Source organism: Pimephales promelas, chromosome 9 (assembly GCF_988280905.1).
Source record: "Pimephales promelas chromosome 9, fPimPro1.hap1.1, whole genome shotgun sequence".
NCBI lineage: Eukaryota > Metazoa > Chordata > Actinopteri > Cypriniformes > Leuciscidae > Pimephales > Pimephales promelas.
Window position 1 is genome coordinate 33,701,820 of NC_142777.1, and position 25,760 is coordinate 33,727,579.

The following is a 25,760-nucleotide window of genomic DNA, read 5'->3' on the forward strand; positions in this document are numbered from 1 at the left end:
CCAATGTGTACCCAAAATGAAACTTCTGTCATTATGTTGTTTCAAACCTGTATGACTTGTTCCCCCAAAGCAAGAAAAAAAGAGAGTTACCCAGGTTTGAAACAAGACAAGGGTGAGTTTTGGGTGAATGATTTCTTAAATGTGTACCTCTGCTCCATTTCTGTCATGGCAGCCTCCATCTGAGTCATCTTCTTTTCCAGTTGTAGCATGTCCTCCACCTTTTTCTGGGCCACTCGGTCAGACTCCTTATGGGTCAGACGTAAAGATATATTGGTTACAAGTAGTCCTATTCCAGTTAACATCATGCATAACATCATGTAACACCTGTGCTTTGTTGAACATCTGTATGTTGAGATTCTTGACTTGGTCCAGTTGTTGTCGTAGTGCGACAAGCGAGTCTTGTTTCTCATGCGTGTCCTTTTCCAGAAGTTTCATGGCAACTTCTATTTCCTGTTTCATGCCGATTTGCAGCTCCAGCTCCTTTTGTAGCTCCTGATTGGACAAACAGTGCATGTGATTGGCTCTACACAATGTTATATACACTGCCCGGCCACACACTCCACACATCTAGGGTTAGAAGAACTGTTGCCAAACATACAACATGCTAGAAACATAATAATCACTACAATAATGATCCAATCATAGACGCTTAAAGTCCCCAAGAAAATTATATCTTGTAACTTTTCTTGAGACGCCCCTGCTTCACAGCAGATAATGATATGCTAAAGCCCGCCGGCACATTGAGTAGTTTGTGATGTCAGAAACACTGTGTTTTTGAGACTCTTTTTTCCACAGCAGTTTTAAGGAGAAAATACTTACTAATGGCTTTGACTTATGACTTTGTACATGATTTGTCTTAAAGGAACACAGCAACTTTTGGGGACTTATTCACCATCCGTATCCCCCAGAGTTAGATAAGTCCATTCATACCCTTCTCATCTCCGTGTGTGCCGTAACAAAGTCTTAAATAGGCAAAGTCTTAAAGCTAGCTAGCCTAGCTTAGCACAAATACTCAAGGTAAACGGCTCTGTCTAACCTACTGCTCCCAATAAGCGACAAAATAATGCCAACATTTTAATGTTACATTTACAACATTTAACATGTTATTTGTACGCACATATGTGACTATACAAATCACTATGTTGGCGTTATTTTGTCACTTATTGGGAGCAGTTGGCTAGATGGAGCCGTTTACCTCCAGTATTTGTGCTAAGCTAGGCTAGGCTAGCTAGCTTTAAGACTTTGCCAATTTAAATCCAAACAGTGACTTTTTTTGGCCGGGCAGTGTACTATGCAATACAATATTGACTCCAAATCAAAAATAAGTGTACATCCTTACCTGCCGTATTCGTTTCTCCTCCTTGTACTGCTTCCAAACTACATTGTACATTTCATCCAAACCCTGACGTGTCTGCCGATATGTTTCCAGCTCCACCTGGCTGTCTTGCATAGTCACCTAAAACGTTCCAAATGTGAGGCAAATTTGTCTTCACTTGGTAAATAAAAATGATACTATCAAATCTTACGTCCCGACGCCCGTTGTTGTTTACCAATCCTCACGACACCCTACGTCAAATGGATCGGGCTAAAATCGTGTAATCTGAACCAGGCATTAGTCTATCAGCATTAGCAGTTGCAAAATTATGCTTCTAACATTTTCTTTCGAGTGTTTTTTACAAATGAATTCACTCAGACATTTATCTTGTAACTCTCACCTCCTCTTTCCTCTGACTATTTTGAAGAATATTCGAATTTTCTTGTTTAAGTTGTTCCTGCTCTTCACACAGAGCGTTGATTCTGTCGGTGGCTGCTGTAAGCTGTATACAAGACATAAAATAAGTTAAAAAAAATACGTTTTTCATGTTAATTCTGTATTTAACAGAGTGCATGAACAAATCAAAATATGCAAAAGCACATCATAGGGCTGCTTACGCCAGGTCAAATCATGTTTAGTTACTGATTGGATAGCTATATGATTTGTTAAAACATTTCCATTTACAGTACACTTGTTGATCCACATTAATGTGTTTCCGCAGTTCAATCTTAAATTCCTGTGCTTTATGCAAATTTAAGCCGCATTTCATTTATTTCTCTGCAATTTATTCACCAAGCATGATGATGTTATGGATATTAAAAGTAGAAATGGTGAGCTCCATATATAGTTATTTCAGGGTGGAGATGCGTACACACAATCTTCTGCTGACTGAGTTTTATAAATTGAATTTTGTGCAGGTTCTGGCGTACACATGGTTTTATAAATCAGAAAACATTTGTAAAACGCATATCCAAAATCTAGCTTTTGTGCGCATGCACACTTTCAGGATGAAATCTACTGAAGGTTTTATAAACGAGGCGCCTGGTCTTTTAATGATCAGATAGGTAACCAATCAGAGAAAACGCATGAGGTGATCGGGTGTAAACAGCCCCATAAAGTCCATAAAAATCCATGCAACAGGTTCTTTGTGTACAGTGTTTTCACCTCCTCAATGAGTTTGCTGTTGGTCTTCTCCAGTGAGTCCATCTTGACCTGAAGATCCGTCACTGTGCAGCTCAGATGCCGGTTCAGTTCTTCTATGTAGTGCTTCTGGTCAAGAATGGCTGTCATTTTTGAATCACTGTTAAATAATCCGAAAGAGTCAACATTACTGAACATTGTTGCACAGAATACAATTGTGACATTAAAGGAATAGTTCACTTTTGCTGATAATTTACTCACCCCCATGTCATCCAAGATGTCCATGTTTTTCTTTCTTCAGTCGAAAAGAAATTAAGGTTTTTGATGAAAACATTCCAGCATTTTTCTCCATATAATGCACTTCAATGGGAACCAAACGGTTCAAGGTCCAAAAGACAGTTTCAGTGCAAACTGCAAACTGTTCAAAGGGCTTTAAACGATTCCAGACAATGAATAAGGGTCTTATCAAGCGAAATGATCCCTCATTTAATGAATAAATAACAAAGCTTAAGTTTTATAAGCTCAAATGCTCGCCTTGCTCTGTTTTGTTTTTTTAATGAGCGATCAGAGCAATCAGCTTGATAAGACCCTTATTCATCGTCTGGAATCGTTTAAAGCCCTTTGAACAGTTTGCACTGAAACTGTCTTCTGGACCTTGAACCGTTTGGTTCCCACTGAAGTCCATTATATGGAGAAAAATGCTGGAATGTTTTAATCAAAAACCTTAATTTCTTTTTGACTGAAGAAAGAATGACATGGACATCTTGGATGACATGGGGGTGAGTGAATTATCAGCAAAAGTTTTTCCAAAAGTGAACTACTCCTTTAAAGGGAAAGTTTACCCAAAAATGAAGATTTTGTCATAGTTTACTCACCTTCAAGTCATTTTTAAACACAAAAAAAGATATTTTAATGATGGTAGCCATTGTCTTTTTGTTTTGTTTTCTACAATGGAAGTCAATTGCTATCCGTCAACTTTCAGGTTATTTAACATTCTGTAAAAGTGTTCAAAAGAAGAAAAAACTAATACAGTTTTAGAACAACTTGAGAGTGAGTAAGCGATGACAAAATCTTTATTTTCACAATTATTTCCTAAATGATCATCACACACTCACTCTTGCGTGGTCTCAGTTGCTTGCGAATCCTTTAGATACATTGAGAAGTCAATGACGCACACCTGCAGCAAAAAAAACGCAGTGTTTAGTGTCAATGAGCACATCTGGAAGCCTCGTTTTTAATGGCTACATGTCTCACCTGAGAATCAAGATCCTCTCCTTTCACACACAAATTTGCATCGATGACATTCAGACCCACCAGCATCCCTACGATCACAGTCCCCTCTTCCTCCATTATAAGAGCCCCAGGCTCATAAAATTCCCTGAGAAAGAAACAAATAAGGAATTTACTTTGGGAAACACAGGATTTAATAGCACTACAATCTTTTGTATGATATCAAATCAATTCTGTACAAGCATTGAAGATTATTATTTTTTCAATGACTTAACTGGTCTTACCCAAGAATGTCTTTTCTATTAATAAGCACCTTCATGTAGTCTGCAATCTTTTTCTGCATAAGAGCCAGATGCAGCCATGCTCGAGCTCGACCAAGGCCTGTCCTGAAACAACACAAAACCTATGAATGTATAACAAAACAAAATGAATGTAAAGAGCAAATGCATGCCCTCCTATTCCCTGATTCAAACATGATATTACATCCAACACAAGCGCCTGTGAGTGATGGGCACCTACTTGATTCCAGGCATATCACGCACACTGGTGGCAATATCAGCTGACTCAGGGCTCAGTTTCTCGATCAACTCCAGAGGAGCCCAGATTGACTTATTCTGACCAATGAAAGATTTCCTCACTGCCCATGAGGAAAGATAGAAACATGCAGGATTTAGGCCATAAAAACGGGTTCATTTCACAAAACATGCCAACAACATATTTAGCTCTTGCACCCTGAAATCAAAGACAATTAAGCACATTTCCATATTATTGAACTTTGAAGAAGGCTTGTTGGTAAATAAAAATAAAAAAAAGAAAACATTTTGATTACTTGAAATAAAATAAATATTAACTTTCATAAATATATATATATATATATATATATATATATATATATATATATATAAAACATTACACAGTAAGGGTCTTTTTTAGGAGAAATTAAATACAGTATAATACATGTTATACATATTATACATATTATATAAAAACAATTTAAGAAATGAATACTTTTATTCAGCAAGGATGCATAAAATTGATGAAAGGTGACAGTAAGGACATCTATAATATTACAAAAGCTTTCTATTACAGACAAATTTCCAACTTTCTATTAATCAAAACATCTGAAAAAAAAATTTTACACAACTGTTTTCAACATTGATAATAATAGTAATAAATGTCTCTATATTAGAATGATTTCTGAAGGTTCATGTGACTGAAAATATAATTTCCGTTTTACTATGTATTCAAATAGAAAACAGTTATTTTAAATAGCAAAAATATTTCAAAATATTTTATAATTTATTTTACAATACAATATTTTTTTGCTGTATTTTGGATCAAATAAATGCAGCCTTGGTGAGCATATATATATATATATATATATGAAAATACCTCTTATAATAACAATAAACAATATGTATACGTACGTATATCATGTGTACTATATACTGTATATATAAGTCCTTGTACTTTACACTTGTGTGTGTGTGTTTTATTTTTTTTAATTTGGGTGTGGGGGGGGGGTGATGGACTCAATGTACTCCATCTACGCCAACTATGTTTTGAATGCATAAACATAGAATACCTTTATGATAAAATAGCCTTATGTCCCATCTCACCTTTTAAACCATGTTTAAGGCAATGCTCCAGAACCACGAAGAACTGCTGCAGAGGTGGATACTCAGAGTCCAGCGTGCGTCCGAGACTGAGCGAGGACTGGATCAGAACCTTAATGCTGAGCTTCATCATGCTGAGGAGATTCGACCGCTCCACCACCATGGGATCCTTCACAGCTGGACAGATCCGAGACAACACAGACGCATTAACACACGAACACAGCAAGCACTTCCTGTGGCATCTGCAAAACTACTCACTCAGCACACTCGGTTAGTTTAACTGGTGAGTCAGTGTAATTAAGTGGAAACGCAAAACAATGACTCAAATATTGCAGTATCTTAGAACAACAACAAAAAGCCTTAAATGGTTACGGAACTCGAGGGGAAGTGGAAGTTCCGGCTAGAGAAAAAATATCCAGTCAGGAAGCAGGTGCATTATTCAATTCCTGTACACTCTAATGGTCCAAAAAAAAAAACAATTATGTCATATGTTGCCATTAAATATATATATAAAAAGCTACAGATGTAGGGCAACATAACACTGGTGGTATTAAAAAGTCGCTTGTTATAATAATCATGCCGAATAATGACCAGATGAGTCGCAAGGATTCAGCTCATGAATAGATTAACCTGTTTGATGCAATAACTTGGACCTGGACATTCTTTTGAATGGTTTTGTGGTATCTAGGTCTCTGTTACAAAACTGTACTGGTGTGTTTATATGCTATCAAACGGTAATATCATGGTTCTTTATCATATAACAGGGTCTTGAAATTTGAATATAATCTTATACCTTTGTATTTGGGAGGCTAACATGACATTTCAGCAGTAAACTGGTATGCTATAAATTTAGCTACTTTTACTTTCGCACACTGACTGTATAATTATTATTCATGCAGTTTCATATTTCTCATCAAGCAAATGCATTACATTCTCATGTCAAGTACGACAGGGGTTTTTAAACTGGGGTCATGTGGTCACAGGGGAGAGCTAGAAGGTCTATGGAAAAGTTTAAAAGAGAAAAAGTGTCAAATAAAATTAATGAATTACTTAATGAACTCGGGTCGATGAAAGCCCTCGGTTCCACTTCAGAACCGAGCTGCTCCGGACACCCCCACTCAACCTCAGAGTCGCGAGCCTCTGGGACCTTCCCGGAACCAGATATCGGCCGTTTTATCCGGAACTCACCCATTTATAAGCGGACGTAACTCAGGAAGGGAGCCGCCACACCCCAAGGTTCAGGACTCTGGGGTCAAGGACCCCCTGAGGGGCCCTTCCTAACCCCAGAGTTCAAAGCCCGGGGACATCCCCCATAGAATATGGTAGATTTATATATATATAATGCATCAACAGCATTTTCAAAGTAGGATTGGGTATTTGTGCATGACAGGTACCAGATGGAGAAGCTGTCTTTTAAAACTTTAGGATGAGGGTCCCTCTTCACACAAGGATGATTGTATTTGGGAGTCTGTGGCATTTAAGACTGAAAATCCATGATTTATGAAACTTCATGCAATATAAGTTTTAAATAGCTACTTGTTTCACGCTTCAGGGTTATTTAAAAAGGCAGCAAACAGGTTTTCAAACTTCATGGTAATTCAATACACATTCCCTTATCCATTCATACAAATCTGAACGTAATGTTTTTATGTTGAAGGTTTTTTTATTGTGATATTACCATTGTACGTGCTTGTATGTTTTTATACAATATCATGGGAATACCCTGGTTCCATGGTAATACCTTTTTACTTTTATGTTAGTTCTGTTATTGACTACTTATCTTAGTAAAGTAAATGCAGTCAGTGAGCGTTCTTATCCCTGTAGTTAAATGTCAGGCTGAGGAACAGGTGTCCTACCTGCTGTCTTCATGGGATCAGAGGGATCAGAGGTGTCAGAGGTGTGCTGCTGTGATGTGTCAGATCCCTTTAACCCCGCACTGTAATGATTCACTCCGATGCTGAGTGTCTCCGACGCTTTACGAGCAAACGAAAAAATCGGTGCAGACCAAGAGCTGTCTGCCGGTTTGTCCTTCTGGACGTCGTCGGTATCATTAGCGACATCATTTTGCACCGGTTCCGTAGCCTCTGGGTCTTCTTCTTTTGCAGGAACGTCCTCGCATTCAACTTTCGTGTTTGGGTCCTCCTCGTCCGCCATGTTTACTTGTCAAAACATGTGACTCGAGGCCAAAGCAATCGAGTTTGATCGCTCAGGGGAGACAAATCCATTAGCGAGCGAGCAGATTTTTCCTTTCAAAACAAATCTTTAGCCATCGATTTAAACACATCAAAATTATTATTACATTATTTAAAATCGTAAATAAATTAAATATAAAATATAATCAAAATTAAAAATGCAAAAGTTATTAAAAATAGATTGAAAGACAGACAGAAAAACAGATCGTCAGGTAGATAAATTGTTAACCTTTTTAAGTTTAACCTGCGATACACTTAAAAATAGAAACAGCAAATTTGATCTTTATGCTGGTTTCTCTCTCTGTGTAACAGTTCAAAAATTCCACTAGATGGCAGTAGCCAACACTGCTTTGCTTATTTGAATGGTGAACCTTTTTTTACAGTCTTTGGGTGAAACACTGATCATAAATATGCATGATGCAGTTTGTTCAGTGTTGTTGTGGTCCTCCTATATATTAAAACAGGGAAAGATGTCTCTGATGCGAAGTAGTTTTTAGGATTTCAGAACAGCCGTCCTAATCTAAGTGTATAGGCCTACATTTTATTTGTAAAAGTTTCTCTTGATTTCCAATAATTGTGATGGATTAACACAAGTCACTAGGTGTGACAGTGAAAGAATGCAGTCGTGGTTAAAGGAGTAGTTCACTTTAAAAAAAAAAAACTTTTGCTGATCATTTACTCACCCCCATGTCATCCAAGATGTCCAAGTCTTTTTTTTTTTTTAAAGAAATTATGGTTTTTGATGAAAACATTACAGGATTTTCTACATATATTGGACTTTATTGAGAACCAAACGGTTCAAGGTGCAAATGAGAGTTTCAGTGCCGATTCAAAGAGCTTTAAACGACACCAGACGATGAATAAGGGTCTTATCAAGGACCCTTCGAGTCATGACTTGAAAAAAGATTTGTTCATTTTGATGAACGAGTTTGAACAGGAGAGTCACAAACACTCATCACAGAACAGAGCAAGGCGAGCATTTGTGCTTATAAAATGTAAAAAAAAAAATTTATTTATTAAATGAGCGATCGCTTCGCTAGATAAGACCCTTATTCATCGTCTAGTGTCGTTTAAAGCCCTTTGAAGCTGCACTGAAACTGTCTTTTGGACCTTGAACCGTTTGGTTTCCAATGAAGTTCATTATATGGAGAAAATCCTGGAATGTTTTCATCAAAAACCTTAATTTATTTTCGACTGAAGAAAGAAAGACTTGGCTATCTTGTTTGACATGGGGGTGAGTAAATTATCAGCAAGAGTTTTTTTAAAAGTGAACTAGCCCTTTAAGGCCGGGTGTTAAGGATTAAGGAGAATTAAAATATATGTCAGATCTTAACAAACAATTTAATGTTTGGTCATGAATGTTCTCATTCATTTAATCACACTAGATTTCCAGAAAAGGAAATTAAGTCTGAAGTCAAATACAGCTGAACCTGGTTGCCTCACTTCGGGGATTTGTAGAGACCAGCCTATGTTCATGTCATCATCAAATCATTAGGCAATGTTTGTTTTAGTTATCATGCATATTATACATTTTTGATCTGAGTGAAATTTAATGACAAGCAACTTTTTAATTATTTTTCAAGCCTTTAGCATAAATGTCAATAAGTCAAATAAATTGTGATAGGCCTGTATTGACTATTCCAGTAACAATGGCAATTTATTTGCGAAATATGCATTAACTAAAATGTAGTATTACTAACACCAGAATACACCAGTTGTTTAAAATACTGTATATGATATATTATGAAGTAAATTAACCAGGGGAAAAATGGAAGAGAACATTTTTTTCCAACATAAATAAATAATAAAAACGGCAAGCTTGACACACAAACTGTTCCATCTCTAGTGGGCGTGGCCACACCGTCATGGTCATATTTAAACGGCTGTCAGAGTGAGACGCACTGAATTTTAACCTTGACGCACAAGAGACGCTCAAAGTAACACTCGAAGACAAAAAGTAACAATCTCCTGTGACTTTAAAGGAATTAACAGAGCGGGAAGGATTTTATTTTTAACAACTGATTCAATCGTCGTCATGACCAGAAGGGAAAATATGCAGTTTTTAACACTTTTACGTCTTTTTGTCTTTACCATCGGTGAGTAGGCTAACGTTAAATCTGACAAACGGTCACTTGGTGCTGAAGGGTGTCGAATTTCAATCATGAGCTAGTTATATAAATGTAAAATAATGGTTTTTTGTTTATAAAAATGCTTTGTATTTATGTGTAATTTCATAAAATGGCTTGTTTAGTGCTTATCACAGACTTTGTTTAACCCTTTAAAAACTAGGATTCAGTACTGTATCTATTAATGGGTCAACAATGTCATTCTGTTTTAAGAATATTCTGGGATATATTTATTTTCGTCTCATGCGATCATTCGTTAGCTCAGTGTCTGTGCATGCGAGATTTTTGTAAATGAAGCCTCTCAGCACCCTCTATGGGTATTAGGTAATGCACTCAAACTATTATTAGTTTCAAAACATGCTTATTTGTATGTTAGCCTCGACACATTGAAATAAATTGTAGTTAAAATGGAAAATATTAGTGGTCTCTTTGCATTAATGAAGGAAAAATATTAAGAAATACAATATTGAGACCCCCTGTGAGTATATTACTTACACTGTGGTCAACAATCCACTGACTAACCGTTAACAATCAGCCTAACTAATTAAGTTTTAATGGCTATTTCCTATGTTTTCCCATTCAGTGGCTGTCACGTCGATGAGCTGTGCGTCTATAGAGCGGTTCGAGAGCCAGAGGCCTGCACAGACAGCTGAGATTGATCTTTTGGAGGCACTGAATGAGAAGAGAACTACTTCGGACGACAAGCAAGTGGAATACGAGGAGGAAAGCGAGGAGTATTACTATGACGATGACGAGGATGATGAGTTTTCGGGGGATTATGGGCTGCCGTTGGGTAATTGTCTCTTTTTTTGCAAGTGTGGCTTACTTGGTGTGCCGTGAAATTCGTTTCAATAAGTTAACTGTATATTTTCTCTTCTCTCCCACCAAAACAGTTGCGTTTTCAAGCAAACCCAAAGACCCGAGTGCAGTTTTGAATGCAGAGAAAACTGAAGATTTAAAGAGGAAGAGGTTTGGAAGGAAGAAAGGAAAAGGAAAGGGAAAAGGCAAGAAAAGGAACCCTTGTCTAATAAAGTACAAGGACTTTTGTATCCATGGAACCTGCCAGTACCTGAGGGACTTGAAGGGGCCCTCATGCATGTAAGCACATCCCTTAAGCCATATTGCCTTTTTATGTCTATTATATTTAAATAGTTCTGTTTTATAGCCGTGAATGAGAATCAATGGTCATTTTTTCCCCACAGATGTGACTCTGGCTACTCAGGAGAGCGCTGTCACCTTTTCTACCTGGAAGTAAAGACGAGTGGTGAGGCGTACGACCGCACTACGGCCCTCGCTGTGGTGGCTGTGGTTCTCTCTTCGTTATGTCTCACCATCATTGGACTTCTCCTGGCACTCAGGTTTGTTTTTAACCCCCCTTTTTAGTTTCTAAGCAAGTGGATATGTGCAGTGCAGTTTATCATAACGTCAGTCCTTTTATCATCAAGGTTTCACAAGCAAGGCGCATACAATGTGGAAAATGAGGAGAAGGTGAAACTGGGAGCCGCCCCACACCACTAAGCGAGACGGGAGAGGACGGTGAGTGAAGTCATCCATTTGTATACACTGCATAAACTCATCCAGCCTGACTTGACTCAGTCGCTTGACATCTGGGTTCTTGTTTTATTTCAGGGCAACCGTGTGGAAATTCTACCTCAAAATGAAGTGGCAAAGTCGAATGTTGTGGAGAGCACAGTGTGCTGGAGAAGAGGGAATAGTTACTGCGTTTTTTGGCAGGACTCGTGAACTGCCTGACTCGCAAATGACTCGCTAAAAGGTTCGCAGGAGAGCTCAAATCCTGCCACCAACTGGAACTATGACGGACTGACTCGGTTGGGAAGAACCTGAGCCGTTCGATACAGAATAAGAAGGAACTCTTCGGGGTTGGGAATGTAGTTTGTGTTTTAGGGGCTTGGCTTTTTCTAGTACTGAAGAAGCTTTGCCTGAAATGAGTATTCTTACAAATAAGCATTTTTGTTTGTCTCGTGCACTGTGTATTTAATCGTTGCTGGCTATGCTTTAATTTATTTATTTATGTATATATATATCTATTAATATTTATTTGGATGTAGACCAACCTTGTCCAGCCATAATGCACTGGCAACGTATTTGAAAGTCTTTGTGTTTGTTTGTATGTCTATGTAAAATTTTATTTATTAAAAAGAGCAATAGTAATCCGTGTCTATTCGGTATGTGGTAGACTCAATCAAAATAATTATTGTATATATACTAAAATAATTAAGTATATATATTACATGCTATTTGATGTTTTGAAAGAATATTTTGGAATTATTATTTGTATTGAAAGTATTTTACAGCAAACTATGAAAAAAAAATTCATATTTCAAGCTTACTTTTTAAGGAGAGAAAAAAATAAACTTTTTTTGGCCAGTAAAATGCACTGTTATTGAACAGTGAGCAAATTATAAAATGTGAATTATTTTGTTTGAGCGGTTCATTTTCTGTTATTTAATTTCAACATCCTGATCTAGACAGAGACAGAAATTGTTTCCTCACTCTCACGTTGTAAGTATGGAGTATTTAAAAAAAAAAAAAAAGAATTTCAGACAAATAATAAAGACTCTTTATATAAAAGAACAAATATATTGTATTTTCATGAGAGATTTGTATGCTCACAGGAGGAAGATTCCAGTGTTTTGCGATGAGTAATTTCCTCATGAGGGCAGTTACGCCAGTTTTCCCATTTTGAGGATATTTTTAAAAACTGGAATAGTGATATGAATACTGTAATGTCTACGTTTTGTCTAGCCTGCCTCCTGCTTTCAATTCCTAAGCTTTCTTTCATGTGACATGCACCTGTATCCTGAACATGTGATCTGCATTGTGGCCCTTTTACATTGACAATAAACACACTTTCACAAACACACCCATCACATGCAACTTCTCACCTTGCATTACCCGCATAACTCGCTTGCATCATCTTGAAATAGCACTTCCTCTACAGAAAGTTGCGATGCTTGTGTGCTGGCCACACCTTGAGCAACAAGACTTCCATTTTATACTCCGATCTATAAAAACTGATCTGAGACAGTCTCTGAGGAACTCTCACCACAAAGCTCATTTCCTTTTGTATGTTTAAAGTCGGCCTCAGATCTTTTGTTGTTGTTTTTTAACCTTTGACCCTCACTGTTTGAAAACGAGTGGCAAACCACCTCCGCAAAATACACTAACAAGCCCACTTAGCCCAGCTTGTTTCACACACTGCCGGTCTGCTTTAATGCATGACTCATGCTGTTAGTGTGGAAAGCTCCTATGGGTGACATCATTCATGCAGGGGCATCAGAAGATGTGTTTGCCGAGTCCAAACTTCATCACTGTTTGTTACTGATACTAAAGGATAACATGAACGTCGTTTATTGTTTTATATATGTAGCTTTCGGTAACTGGATATGGCGTGGTCAGCTGACTGACCTGGCAGGGGATACGAGTAGCTCATCACACGCTGGGTGGCCACGGCTCTCTTTTAGGGATGACATCATTCCCATGCTTTATGAGCTATCCAATCTAACTCAGCAACATCTGTTCGGAATACTGTACATATGGGTTTGGGTCACACCCTGGCAGTACGTTAGGCTTAGAGTTCATAATTCAGGAAGGTTATGATGACATGCACTCAGACATTGCTTGTAGTGGCTCTGCCTTAAGACATCTCCATCGGTTGTGTAAGATGACTCAGTTGAGTAACATTTATTGTTTGCTGGTAAAAACTTGCCTTTTCTCAAAACCTATTTGTTGAGCAAGGTGTTTCCTGCTTTAACAATGGCTCATTTCCATCGTACAATGGAAGTGCGCACACTGACAGTTGGGAAACTCATTAGGCCAGCAGAATGTGTTGGGCTAAAGGCTCGTTTTGCTCACCTTACACTACATTTACACCAAACTTTTCACACCGTTGACTTCTATTCACTTGCATGCCAATTGCGGAGGACTCGTGCAAAGAAGTTTCGTATTTCGCTGTTTCAAAGTTCAAGCTCGGGGAACCCTGATCTGTAAATTTGTATCACGTGAAATCGTGTTACCAAGAGTGGTATGACAGCAGAACCCGGAAGTCGAATTCGCTGCTGGTTCCTTTGAGATTTTCCAATGTTTTTTTTTTTCAATTTATGAGTAAAATAAAGCCTGTGGTAAACATAACTTGACGATACTTTGACGTTTTGTTCAACAAAGTACACTCCACACACTCACAGCCCAAACTTTTTTATGTATTAATTATTTAAAAAAAAAAAAAAACTATAAGGTAGTGTAGATTTAGTCACAACCCTACATCGGTTTGACATTTACTTTTGTATACATTTGATACTTAAGTACTTTTAAAAACAAGCATTTCTGCACTTTTACTGAAAGGAGTAGTTCACTTTTAAAAAAAATGTTGCTGATAATTTACTCACCCCCATGTCATCCAAGATGTCCATGTCTTTCTTTCTTCAGTCGAATGAAATTAAGGTTTTTGATGAAAACATTCCAGGATTTTCTCCATATAATGGACTTCAATGGGAACCAAACGGTTTAAAGTCCAAATGTGAGTTCAGTGCAGCTTCAAAGGGCTTTAAACGACACCAGACGATGAAAAAAAGGGTCTTATCTAGCAAAACGATCGGACATTTAAACAATAAATAAAAAAATGTAAGTTTTATAAGCACAAATGCTCGCCTTGCTCTGTTCTGAGCGTTCATGACTCTCCTGTCTTGTTCATCTTTTTTTTGAGTCATGACTCGAAGGGTCCTAGACAAGACCCTTATTCATCGTCTGGTGTCGTTTATATGGAGAAAGTGCATTATATGGAGAAAATCCTGGAATGTTTTCTTCAAAAACCTTAATTTCTTTTCAACTGAAGAAAGAATGACATGGACATCTTGGATGACATGGGGGTGAGTAAATTATCAGCAAAAGTTTTTTTTAAAAGTGAACTACGCCTTTAAGTAAAATCGGTCTTTACAACTTTTACTTATAAGGGAGTGATATTTGACCAGTATCTTTACTCAAGTAAGGAAGGTGTGTACTTTGTCCACCTCTGATTGTAACAGGATTGCAGTAAAGTAGAGTAGATTGCATATTTTTACATTTTGTATGTATTATATGTTAAAGGTGTGATGTGACGTCAAATTACAACCATTGCAGTGTCCGTTGAAAAGTCTAGTGTGACCGCAGCTTTAGATGTTTGTTTTTTCTCACTCACCTGACACCTGTTAAGCAGGGTGTGTGTGTGTGTGCAGCATATTAATGACTCTCTGGCACCGCAGAAGAACAGCTGTCACTCTGACACCCTGTCACTCCACCGGTGAAATACGAGCTATGATGGATGAGGTGTCGACAGAGCCATTGTGATTCAACACTGAAAGTGTTGAGCACAGTGACATACTCGATTTCAGCAGGTTCCTATGTGGTTGTTGGTGGCCACAATATAGGAATCATCCGTGTACATAGCACGTGTATGAGTATTGTGCCAAAATGTAACCTTTTTTTGAACCAGCTGTCCACTTAAAGGGGTCATCGGATGCCCCTTTCATATGATTCTTTAGGATCTTCATGTAAAGTCTGTAACATACTTTGGTTAAAATTCCTCAAAGGTTGTTTAAAACAACATCCCTTTTACCTAAACAGTGAACTGGGTTTTTTTCATTGTATGGTGGTTGTGTCCACACACTGCAAAGACATATTTATATGCAAACACCATATAAAAGTGAATTTTGCATCCGATGACCTCTTTAATATTCAGCAATATTATTGATCTGGGGTGCGCTTCCCGAAAGCATCGTTAGTCAATTATGGTCGCGATTTCCATTGAACTCTATTGGTAACGACAGAACTTGCGACCATAGTTGGCTAACGATGCTTTCAGGAAACGCACTCCTGACTGATGGAACCCCTGTTCAATTTCTCATTTATGCAATTATCTAACCAACTAATCACATGGCAGTTGCTTTAATGCATTTAGGGGTGTGGTCCTGGTCAAGACAATCTCCTGAACTCCAAACTGAATGTCAGAATGGGAAAGAAAGGTGATTTAAGCAATTTTGAGCGTGGCATGGTTGTTGGTGCCAGACGGGCCGGTCTGAGTATTTCATAATCTGCTCAGTTACTGGGATTTTCGCGCACAACCATTTCTAGGGTTTACAAAGAATGGAGTGAAAAGGGAAAAACATCCAGTATGCGGCAGTCCTGTGGGCGAAAATGCCTTGTTGATGCTAGAGGTCAGAGGAGAATGGGCTGATAGAAGAGCAACTTTGACTGAAATAACCACTCGTTACAACCGAGGTATGCAGCAAAGCATTTGTGAAGCCACAACTCGCACAACCTTGAGGCGGATGGGCTACAACAGCAGAAGACCCCACCGGGTACCACTCATCTCCTCTACAAATAGGAAAAAGAGGCTACGATTTGCAAGAGCTCACCAAAATTGGACAGTTGAAGACTGGAAAAATGTTGCCTGGTCTGATGAGTCTCGATTTCTGTTGAGACATTCAGATGGTAGAGTCAGAATTTGGCGTAAACAGAATGAGAACATGGATCCATCATGCCTTGTTACCACTGTGCAGGCTGGTGGTGGTGGTGTAATGGTGTGGGGGACGTTTTCTTGGCACACTTTAGGCCCCTTAGTGCCCATTGGGCATCGTTTAAATGCCACTGCCTACCTGAGCATTGTTTCTGACCATGTCCATCCCTTCATGGCCACCATGTCCCCATCCTCTGATGGCTACTTCCAGCAGGATAATGCACCATGTCCCAAAGCTGAAATCATTTCAAATTGGTTTCTTGAACATGACAGTGAGTTCACTGTACTAAAATGGCCCCCACAGTCACCAGATCTCAACCCAATAGAGCCTCTTTGGGATGTGGTGGAACTGGAGCTTCGTGCCCTGGATGTGCATCCCACAAATCTCCATCAACTGCAAGATGCTATCCTGTTAATATCAAAATATCAATTTTTAACGTTAAATTATCCATAGCACATGACAGACAGAAGAGTGGGATGAATGGCTAAGGATTATGGGTAGGAATTTGAATGTTTACAGTGGTCCCACTTCTACTGTCTCAGGGTATAATAAACAAACTCTCTCATGCGCCATCTGTCCATCTCCTGGAGAGCCAGTAGTCCACTTCATTTTCTCTCCTGATGGCCCATTGGAGCTGCTATCAGATTCTTTCACCGTGACCTCATGGTGCTGGACAGACACTTGTGTATCTTTATCACGTTATTAAATTCTCACCCGTCTATTTAGATCCCCAGAGAGTCCGAGCGGGATTGTATGACAAATGTGAGGAGAGGATATGATAGCGCTGTGGAGCAGTGAGGGGACAAAATGACCATGGAGCCATCCATTTTTTGCTCTAGCTCCTGCACAAACAAATTCAGTTGCTTTTTCAGTGAATGCTATCAATAAACATTGGGAATCTGAATGTGGCTTGTGTTGAGCATTGCCTCTTTTTTTACCACAATGCAGATTTCAGCCAGAAGGGATAGATCTCTTGCCCTTGACTCACATCAGAGCCTCCACCCCCTTCACGGACTCCCATTTCCGGCAAACGTGGTTGGGCAGGATTAAGCCAAAGCGTGCATGCCTTTCTGCCAGAATGACTCTTCCATGAGCCACAGTTCTGCAGATCATGCTGGTGATTTCAAATAGTTAACCAGCTTTCGAGTTTCTGAAAATGTCACATCAAGGACATTTCACATTCAGTGAGTTGTGGCTGAATGACAGAAAGTACTTGCAACTCCATACAAAAAAATAAAAGAAAATAAAAAACATAGGCTACATATGAATGCACTTCTGTCATGACAACTCTCTTGAGTGTTTTGGCATGGTAATGGATATGACAAAACTATAGGTGGAGCTGGGGAAGATGGATGGTTTCTGAAAGCACACTGCAACTACAGAAAATGCTGACCAAGTATTTGAAGGCTGAGCACGCAACCTCATTGTCTACTGATACAGCAGGAACCAATCAGCTGTGCCCTGTAGAGTAATGCAGAAGGCTACATTTATATGATAAAAAAAAATACAAAGAAAATAGTAATATGGTGAAACAGTAGTGCATTTTAATATATTTGAAAACGTAATTTATTCCTTAAATGGCAAATCTGAATTTTCGGCATCTTTACGCGTCACATGATCCTTCAGAAAACATTTGAATATGCTGATTTGCTGCGCGAGAAACATGTATTAGTATTATCAGTGTTTAAAACTGTTGTGCTGTTTATATATTTTCAGGATTCTTAGAAACTTCAAAAGAACAGCATTCATATAAAAAAAGAAAAATGCAACCTGATTGCCGCCAAACTTTTGAACAATAAAATAAATAGAAGTAAAACTGTCTGCGACTGCATGTTTTCTGTGATATACTGCTATGTTTCTGATGGAGCCTAACTTGTGTTTAACCAACCCGATCTCATGGGAATTCGAACAAATTTTACGAGGTGGCTAATTCGTAACAATTTGTATGACCTCACTCGTACGAATTAGTAAGATTTTTGCTAAATCGTATATATTTTACGAATTGGCCAATTCGTAAGAATTCGTACGAATGACCTACCCCTGACCCCGCCCCTAAACCTAACCCGTCATGTGGGTTTAGACAAATCGTACGAATTCGTACGAGTGAGGTTGTATGAATTAGTACGAATTAGCAACTTTTTAATCACTCGTACGAATTCGTACGAATTGGTTGTGAAATAGCGTTGGTTTAACCCAGGATATTCCTTTAAGTATCCTGAATCAGGTGCTGCAACGACCAAGTGTCAGTGTTTGGCTCTAGTGTGTTTTCTAAACAGCGAGCCACAGAGAGGAGGGAGCTGTAGTCAGGGCCTGAGGAATGTTAGGAGGGGATTTTTCATATGGTGAGCTCACTCCTCTTCTCAAAAGCTCTGCTTTACAACAAAGACAGACGATGGGAGAATCATCCATCCTTTATAAGGAGTTTTCAGTGATCCATTCTTCTAGAATTACAATAATGTAGCTTTTTTATCTACACCCAACCCTGTTGAAAAGTCCACCGCATGTGTTTCTGTTTTTGCAGTGCATCATTTTCTTTCTTTCTATTTTTTTTATAAGATAAATCCTAAGACAATTTACAACATTAGACTTCTGCAGTAAGCTTTACACACTCTTAGAAAAAAACAAGGGTTCATTGGGGTTCTATATATGAAGCATAGGGTTCTTTACTCAACTCCAAAGAACCTTTTATGCTAAAAAAGGTTCTATAGTGACAAGAAAGAACCCTTTTGGCACAAAGGTTCTTTATAGGCTATTATTCATTCAGATATTGCATTATTATGCAACATTTTGTAGTTGTAATTAAATTATTGCTTATTAAACTGTTGTAGTAACTTAATATCACACTTTAATCATGCTGATTTTTGGAGGAGAAAAACTGCAATGGCACTCTTCGTGTGATATTGATTAACTACATAAAATGATATAAATATACACATTTTCTAACCCCCATATCTTGAATTTTGTGATCATTCACATGCATTCATCATAAAAACATTTTAGGGTCTTGATGTTTGTCAATAATATGAAATATTTAACAAATGATAATGAATGAACCCAAAAGGTTCCATATAGAACCTTTTTCCTGGTTACAAAGAACCCTAAAGGGTTGTTATTATTGAACCCTTAAAAAGGGTTCTGTATAGAACCTTTTAGGGGTTCCAAATACATAGCGCTGATAGAACCTCTAAGGTTCTATATAGAACCGTTTATTCTAGGAGTACACCTTCTCTAGGCACAGAACCCTCAACTTTCGACCTTTGCAATAGGCGGAAGCAGTAATTAGACCACAAACCCAGATCCTGGAGTCATCGACTCTAATGTCACAGCACATGGTTTTGGCGTCTCTTCCAGGAATGAACAAAGGCTGGCTCATTTTTCGGTGTGCTCTGCATTTCTAAAACAGTTTCAAAAGCTGACTGGATAGAAATATGAAAAATGGTTTCATCCCTAACAGTCACTTAAACCTGTTAGATCATTAAAAAATCTATGCGGTGAGGTCTGATTACTCAGCCGTTTTCCCCGGTGAGTGTGTAAGCGTGAGTCAGAGCATCCAGTCTTTGTGTCTCCATGTGAAACCTTGCCTCTCTGTGTCCCCCTCTGTTGTGTTTTCTGGGTCTGTCGAGCAGATGAATGGACCCTGGGGACAATGAGGTGATGTGTGCTTATACAGATCTGGCCCATAATCTATGAACTCGGATCAAACACTCACCACAATGTGTGCAATCTGTGAGTCAACGGACAATATCGCTCAGTGAATTTGAAACGACAACAAGTGAATCACAGCTACGAACAATTCAGCTGTGCAAATACTAAATAAACTTGGTTAGAGCTGTAATATTGACACTGAATCCATTACTAGATAAATGTTGAGGCCCTGTCGTTTCTAAATCTGGATCCGCATGTTATGATCTGCACATCATAAAAGCTCTAAACATAGACCTGTGAATGTGCCATGGTTTATATTCAGGTATTGGACCCGAGTGTGTTATCTGACAGCTTGACCCACAAAAAAAAAAAAAAATCTCCTTGTGTCTGTCTTTCGGGTTCTATTCATGTTCTATGTAAATATGAAGGTGTCAGACTTTAAAATAGAGTTCACAACCTATTTTATTTATATCATATAATGAATTTGAGATTTAAACAGGGTATTCAATGAGAAAAACAATGTTGAACTGGAATTGACTCAATACGACCAATAATGTGCAATGAAAAAAACTAAACACACTCTTAAAAAAAGGTTTAAGGGAGAACCATTTTGGGTTCCCAAAAGAACCCTTTGTACAATGGAAAAGTTCCATGGATGTTAAAGCAGCAGTTCACTTTAAAAAAAAAAAAACTTTTACTGATAATTTACTCAGTAAAAGTAATTTACTCTTGGATGACCCACATGTCATCCAAGATGTCCACGTCTTTCTTTCTTCTGTCGAAAAGAAATTAAGTTTTTGATGAAAACATTCCAGGATTTTCTCCATATAATGGACTTCATTGGGAACCAAACGGTTCAAGGTCCAAATGAGAGTTTCAGTGCAGCTTCAAAGGGCTTTAAACGACACCAGACGATGAATAAGGGTCGATCGCTCATATAAAAAATAAATAAAAAAGTTTGTTTTATAAGCACAAATGGTCGTTCATGACTCTCCTGTTCGAACTTGTTCATCAAAATAAACGAATCTTTTTTCGAGTCATGACTCGAAGGGTCCTAGATAAGACCCTTATTCATCGTCTGGTGTCGTTTAAAGCTCTTTGAATCTGCACTGAAACTCTCATTTGGACCTTGAACCGTTTGGTTCCCAATGAAGTCCATTATATGGAGAAAATCCTGCAATGTTTTCATCAAAAACCTTAATTTCTTTTCGACTGAAGAAAGAAAGGCGTGGACATCTTGGATGACATGGGGGTGAGTAAATTATCAGCAAAAGTTTTTTTTTTAAAAGTGAACTACTCCTTTAAAGATTTAACTATGTATGGTCAAATTGATTTTACATTGATTTTTGATTACGTATGAACAAAAACTGAAACATTAAGGACAGTTTCCACGCCACCTGGAGGGGCTTACAGTGAAACTCATTTTCTCCCTCTAATAAAGCTGTACTAAAAGCAGGAACGAGAACACGGAACAGAAAACAAAGACAGACTTTTATAGCTAGTCATTAGCTGGTGATTAAACTCTGTGCAGGTGGATCTGTGGGAATAAATCACACATCTGCTGAGTCTAATGTTGAGTCTCACTCGTTCTCTGGCTCATAAAGAAAAACCCAATGGAGATTAAAGGAATGAGTCTGTTCCCTGGTTACATTATGGGTCATTCCCCAGCATTCCTTGTGTAGGCTGGACTGCTATAATGGGATGGTGACAGAAACTAAGAAGAGGCTTTTGTTTCATTCTGCTTCTCATGCCAACAGGCCTGTTACATGAATACAAGGTGGATCCTGTGCATTTGCCCTTCCTTGATATTGTAATGTTCATCTTGAATATTTGATTCTATTTGATTAAAGAAATTAAATTCACCACCAGACATACATGTGTCACACGTCGTGGCTGTATAGAATACAAAAGATACGTTTGTGACTCTCCTGTTCGAACTCGTTCATCAAAATGAACAAATCTTTTTCCGAGTCAATTCATTCGCTTTGTTCGTTGAATGAACCAAATGACTCGGAAAAAGATTCGTTCATTTTGATGAACGAGTTCGAACAGGAGAGTCACAAACGTACATCACAGAACAGAGCAAGGCGAGCATTTGAGCTTATAAAACTTAAACTTTGTTATTTATTTATTAAATGAGCGATTGTTTCGCTTGATAAGACCCTTATTCATCATCTGGTGTCGTTTAAAGCCCTTTGAAGCTGCACCGAAACTCTCATTTGGACCTTGAACCGTTTGGTTCCCATTGAAGTGGACTTTGAACTTTTAAAAAAAATGTTGCTGATAATTTACTCACCCCCATGTCATCCAAGATGTCCACGTCTTTCTTTCTTCAGTCGAATGAAATTAAGGTTTTTGATGAAAACATTCCAGGATTTTCTCCATATGATGGACTTCAATGGGAACCAAATGGTTTAAAGTCCAAATGAGAGTTTAGTGCAGCTTCAAAGGGCTTTAAACGACACCAGACGATGAAAAAATGGTCTTATCTAGCAAAACGATCGGTCATTTAAACAATAAATAAAAGAATGTGAGTTTTTTAAGCACAAATGATCTCCTTGCTCTGTTCTGAGCGTTCATGACTCTCCTGTCTTGTTCATCTTTTTTCGAGTCATGACTCGAAGGGTCCTAGACAAGACCCTTACTCATCGTCTGGTGTCGTTTATATGGAGAAAGTGCATTAAATGGAGAAAATCCAGGAATGTTTTCTTCAAAAACCTTACTTTCTTTTCGACTGAAGAAAGAAAAACATGGACATGTTGGATGACATGGGGGTGAGTAAATTATCAGCAAAAGTTTTTTTTTAAAGTAAACTACTCCTTTAATCAAATAAATGTAGTCTTGGTGAGCCATTAAAGACTTCTTTCAAAATCATCTTTCCGACCCCATACGTTTCAACGGTTGTTTATTTCTGCATAAAGAAATTTTTCTCAATCTTTTGAGATACTTTGTGTACTATGAAAACTTTTAAATCTCAAATTTTCCTTCCCAGTCTAAAAACTTATTGGAACTAAGCTACAAAAATGTCTCACACTGAAATCATTGGATTACAGATGTCAGATACATGAAAAATTAACACACACCAACAACGCCTATTCAGTATGCAGAAACTTGGTCTGCCCAGTCACATTGAGGAAACAGCAAAAAAAGCTGTATAGATACTATTAGCCTCAAAACCCACATGGGAAAGTCCCCCAACGTTTTAGAAACAAGCACAATATTATTAACAGGATTCCAGATCATTTCAGTATGATTTTAATAGTTTGCATATGCATTTCAGAGCAGATTGTTGTTGTTTTTCTAACATGGAATGCAGAATAATAAAAAAAAATCTACTGGATATTACAACAAACCTGAAGTGTTCATTACACGTGTGACAAGGCCGTTTATAGTCTCAGGAGAGAGGGTTAAAAATGGTCATTAAAAAACTAAATCATGACTTTTTTTGGGCACAAAAAAAAGATTAACATTACAAGTGGAACTCAGGAAGAAAAATACATAAAGCTGTGCTACATTGATATCTCCTTTCACCATTCAACAAACACTGTCAACAAGAAGCACTGACAAAGTGCAGCCTTAGTATAAAATCTCCTTTTTTAGGAACGAGAGCAATTGTTCCCCATTTCCATTCAGCTTGTGCTATCTTTCTTCTCCTTCTGAGAGCTATTCTTGGGTGTTTTCTTTTGATGCGGGGTTCTTCCACTTTTTCTAAAAATAACTTTACATTCAAGGTCAGACTCAGATAACACGTGCTATTTCTGGCATCCACTAGTTTAACCCTTAATGGATCAGAATATTGAATTAAATCATACAGTAAGAGAATTTTAAATGTTAGTATGAGCTTTACATACTGTCACTGTCTTTTTTGTATACAATTTAAAGGGAAGGAAAGGAAGTGTATAAGAGAACAAAACTTGCCTTGCTGAGTTACAGATTCATTTTATACTTCTTTATCTACTGAAAAGGTCTACAGGTAATCGAACAGCACATCTTGTTTTCTTAAACACAAAAGATGGGATGTTCCCCTCATTTAAACTAATTTGCGGTTTATGATTTCTACCAATTTCAGATGTTTCTACTTATATTATTGTATTTAATACCACAGTTTATTGATGGTGGAAATTATTTCCTGATTCTTTCTACAAGTTACATAGGTATACCAGGAGACGGCAACAAGTTACTGTCTTTATGAGTAAGTCACTGACTTTCAGGAATTTTCAGGAATGAAACAAGTGACTGTGGTTACGAACGAGGCATTGGGTGCTTCTCATTTCTTTCCTTGCGTCTCAGATGATTCGTTCAAAACCGCTGAAACTCACTGAACCATTCTTCAACTGATTTATTCATACGCAGTTGCATAAACATAGCTACTAAGTTAAAGGAGAACGCCAGCGCAAAATGAACCTTTGGTCTAATTACACATTGGTACCTAGTCGACCATTCTCTGAGATTTGTTTTCATGATAATCGAATGTAGAGTTTTATCTCTAAAAACTGTTAAGCGTATAACGCTAGTAGTATATGGGGGCATATAATAAGTAAAGAGCAATCGCTAGTTAATACCACTAACAAGGCTCAAAATAGCCCCACACTAACACAGTAACATAATGAGGGTCCGTGCATGCAAAACGAAGCATTGAGGACTTTGTAAGAGTACAGACCGTTCTTCTTAAAGGGTTAGTTCACCCAAAAATGAAAATTAAGTCATTAATTACTCACCCCCATGCTGTACCAACCCCGTAAGACCTTCGTTCATCTTCGGAACACAAATAAAGATATTTTTAAATGAATCTGAGGGCTGGATCACTCTTCCATAGACAGCCTGAGGGACTGCCTCTTGACGGCCCAGAAAGTCATTAAAAGAAAAGGTTTAAATATTCCATGTGCCTACAGTGGCTCAACTATAACTTTATCAAGCGACGAGACTACTTTTTGTGCGAAAAAAAAACGTAAATAACGACTTTATTCGACTTTCCATTACTTCCTTATGGGCGCATGCGCGAGAACTGAGACGAGACCGTTCTTCTTCGACTACTTTTTGTTACCGGCTGCTCACCGCTTAGGAGTTTTACCGCCCCCTACCGTATAAGATGACGTACTGCTTGTAAACAGAACGTTTTGCGCCTCCGGCTATAGCAGTACGTCATCTTATACGGTAGGGGGCGGTAAAACTCCTAAGCGGTGAGCAGCCGGTAACAAAAAGGAGTCGAAGAAGAACGGTCTTGTCTCAGTTCTCGCGCATGCGCCCATAAGGAAGTAATGGAAAGTCGAATAAAGTCGTTATTTACGTTTTTTTTCGCACAAAAAGTAGTCTCGTCGCTTGATAAAGTTATAGTTGAGCCACTGTAGGCACATGGAATATTTAAACCTTTTATTTTAATGACTTTCTGGGCCGTCAAGAGGCAGTCCCTCAGGCTGTCTATGGAAGAGTGATCCAGCTCTCAGATTCAATCAAAAATATCTTTATTTGTGTTCCGAAGATGAACGAAGGTCTTACGGGGTTGGTACAGCATGGGGGTGAGTAATTAATAACTTAATTTTCATTTTTTGGTGAACTAACCCTTTAAGATCTTCTTATTAAGCGGTTTTCCTTTAAGACTGTGTCTTAAGAACTGGTCTGACCAACTAGTTGAACACATGGTTAGGTATAATCCCTCTTACTAAAATGAAAAACTTGTAACTAAGCAATTTATGCAATCGGCCCAGGAACGAAACAAGTGATTGTCTTTGTTCGAAAGCGTTGAATCATTCAGGAACGAAACAAGTGACTTCCCTTACCAGCAAAGTCATTGAACCATTCATTCAACCAATTTGCTCAAACATGTTTGATTCAGTAATAAAAGTGACTGTCATTATATTTTGTCGCCACTAGTTCTCTAAGGCTGACATGGTGTGTCCAGGGCTTAAGATCCTAAGGAACACTTGATAAGGCGCCACCATCAATGAATTGGAAGTAAATGCAGAGATAGCAGCGTTACCTAGCTA

At 38.1% G+C, this 25,760-nt stretch overlaps 2 protein-coding genes across 6 annotated transcripts in view; one reads left to right on the forward strand and one right to left on the reverse strand.

Annotated features, from left to right (window-relative positions):
- Positions 1-25,760, reverse strand: part of rufy1 (RUN and FYVE domain containing 1) — a 49,885-nt gene that overhangs the window by 7,523 nt on the left and 16,602 nt on the right. For 4 of the 5 annotated variants that reach the window (XM_089135028.1, XM_089135030.1, XM_089135029.1 and 1 more), the window contains 10 exons: positions 5,305-5,478; positions 4,205-4,322; positions 3,970-4,071; positions 3,710-3,833; positions 3,571-3,632; positions 2,480-2,615; positions 1,716-1,817; positions 1,340-1,456; positions 325-492; positions 148-245 (listed from right to left, as the gene is read on the reverse strand). In XM_089135028.1, the coding sequence (XP_088991154.1) occupies positions 148-245; positions 325-492; positions 1,340-1,456; positions 1,716-1,817; positions 2,480-2,615; positions 3,571-3,632; positions 3,710-3,833; positions 3,970-4,071; positions 4,205-4,322; positions 5,305-5,464 (1,187 nt within the window). In that variant the 5' untranslated portion in view covers positions 5,465-5,478. Of the gene's footprint in view, positions 1-147; positions 246-324; positions 493-1,339; positions 1,457-1,715; positions 1,818-2,479; positions 2,616-3,570; positions 3,633-3,709; positions 3,834-3,969; positions 4,072-4,204; positions 4,323-5,304; positions 5,479-7,157; positions 7,566-25,760 lie in introns of those variants that run through there. The other variant, XM_039648620.2, reaches the window with a different exon arrangement.
- Positions 9,391-11,797, forward strand: hbegfa (heparin-binding EGF-like growth factor a). Its single transcript, XM_039648621.2, has 6 exons — positions 9,391-9,589; positions 10,203-10,412; positions 10,513-10,717; positions 10,822-10,977; positions 11,065-11,155; positions 11,249-11,797. Exons 1-5 carry the CDS (start codon positions 9,529-9,531, stop codon positions 11,135-11,137), a joined length of 705 nt encoding a protein of 234 aa, XP_039504555.2. The 5' UTR covers positions 9,391-9,528; the 3' UTR covers positions 11,138-11,155; positions 11,249-11,797.

Coding starts and splice junctions, on each gene's coding strand:
- hbegfa (XM_039648621.2), top strand. CDS start 9,529: ATGACCAGAAGGGAAAATATGCAGTTTTTAACACTTTTACGTCTTTTT. Junction 10,718..10,821: donor TTGAAGGGGCCCTCATGCAT/GTAAGCACATCC, acceptor TTTTCCCCACAG/ATGTGACTCTGGCTACTCAG. Junction 10,978..11,064: donor GGACTTCTCCTGGCACTCAG/GTTTGTTTTTAA, acceptor TTTATCATCAAG/GTTTCACAAGCAAGGCGCAT.